Source organism: Chionomys nivalis, chromosome 1, assembly GCF_950005125.1.
Source record: "Chionomys nivalis chromosome 1, mChiNiv1.1, whole genome shotgun sequence".
NCBI lineage: Eukaryota > Metazoa > Chordata > Mammalia > Rodentia > Cricetidae > Chionomys > Chionomys nivalis.
This window is the reverse complement of record NC_080086.1, coordinates 79,619,032-79,620,490: the sequence shown is the minus strand read 5'-3', so window position 1 is coordinate 79,620,490 and position 1,459 is coordinate 79,619,032. Positions and strand designations below refer to the sequence as shown.

General features: G+C 46.7%; 1 protein-coding gene across 1 annotated transcript; it reads left to right on the top strand.

The window, feature by feature from the left end:
- LOC130881230 (40S ribosomal protein S27) lies at window positions 1-328 on the top strand. Its single transcript, XM_057780660.1, has one exon. It carries the CDS (start codon window positions 23-25, stop codon window positions 275-277), a length of 255 nt encoding a protein of 84 aa, XP_057636643.1. The 5' UTR covers window positions 1-22; the 3' UTR covers window positions 278-328.
- The last annotated feature ends 1,131 nt before the right edge of the window (window positions 329-1,459 follow it).

Genomic DNA, 1,459 nt, shown 5'->3' with positions numbered 1-1,459 from the left:
GTGACGACCTCCCTACGAGAACATGCCTCTCGCAAAGGATCTCCTTCATCCCTCTCCAGAGGAGGAAAAGAGGAAACACAAGAAAAAGCGCCTGGTGCAGAGCCCCAATTCCTACTTTATGGATGTGAAGTGCCCAGGATGCTATAAAATCACCACGGTCTTTAGCCATGCACAGACGGTAGTCCTGTGTGTCGGCTGCTCCACTGTCCTCTGTCAGCCTACAGGCGGGAAAGCAAGACTGACAGAAGGATGCTCCTTCAGGAGGAAGCAGCACTGAAAAGCACCAGATTCGAGATGAGTGGGAACCATCCCAATAAACACATTTTGGATAAAAAAAAAAAAAAAAAAAAAAAAAAAAAAAAAAAAAGAAACATTGAATCATGAAAAATGTTCCTCTCTAATCTTTCACAAAATCGATTTCCATCATATTCATTTCTGGAAATTACCACCAAGCCCATCTTAAGAAGCGAATGAAAACACGAGGTGCAGTGGCCTGTATTGACAGCGGGAATGCTCTCCGCTCTTTGTATCCGCTGTATGGTCTGGGACACACTGACCTTTACCGGCTGGACGAACAATGCTCGTCGTGACCTGCGCTCTAGGGTCTGGGGCAGTGCGGAGAACAACATGTTTCTTCTATGCCCATCTCCCCCGCCCCTTTCTGCTCCATTAACATTAACAGAAGTTAACCCTCCACGGCAGCCAAGCCCTCTCAGCATAGCCTTCCTGCTTCTCAGCTAGCGTGGCTCTAATCTGGCTACCAAGTGAAAAGGGTTCTCTCCTCTGGACTGTCTGTGAGGATGGTCCCTGGTATCTGGTACCAAGCCCCTGGGGGTACTTATGCCTTGTGGACCTGTTCCTCTGGGTTATATTGGTCTGATTCATTTTCTTTCAGTAACCTGTCTTAGTTTCCTGACCTCTCTTTCGTGTGCTTTCCCAGGTAGAGCAGGAAGCGTGCTGACACTAACCTTGGAGCAATTCCTTCAATGCCTCCCAGCCTCAGTCTCCTTAGCTGTAAAATGGAAGCTGTATGTTCCTTCCCGTCATCTCTGAATGACAGAGATGTCGGTGCTTATTAAGTCACACCAGATGCTGTGCAGTGAAACAGATATCGGGAGATGCATCCTCCCTGCTTTTGAAACTTCTGAGTTTGAATAATGACTTCCTCTTTATGGGAATGTAATGAAGTGTGTGTGTGAGGGGGTGGCTTTGTCTTGAATAACAGCTACCATTTACACAGTGCGTACAATATAAAATGTGCTCTGTTTTAAATATGTACTATCTCAGACTAGCGAGATGGCTCAACAGATAAGAGCACTTACTGTTCTTGCAGAGGGTTGTGTTCCCAGCACCCATATCAGGTGACTCACAACTGCCTGTAACAAGAGATCTGATGTTCTCTGGCCTCCCCGGCACCTGTACATGTGGTACACAAAAACTCATGAACAGACACACACAC

Excerpts from the sequence above, each read along its gene's own strand:
- LOC130881230 (XM_057780660.1), top strand. The coding sequence starts at position 23 with ATGCCTCTCGCAAAGGATCTCCTTCATCCCTCTCCAGAGGAGGAAAAG.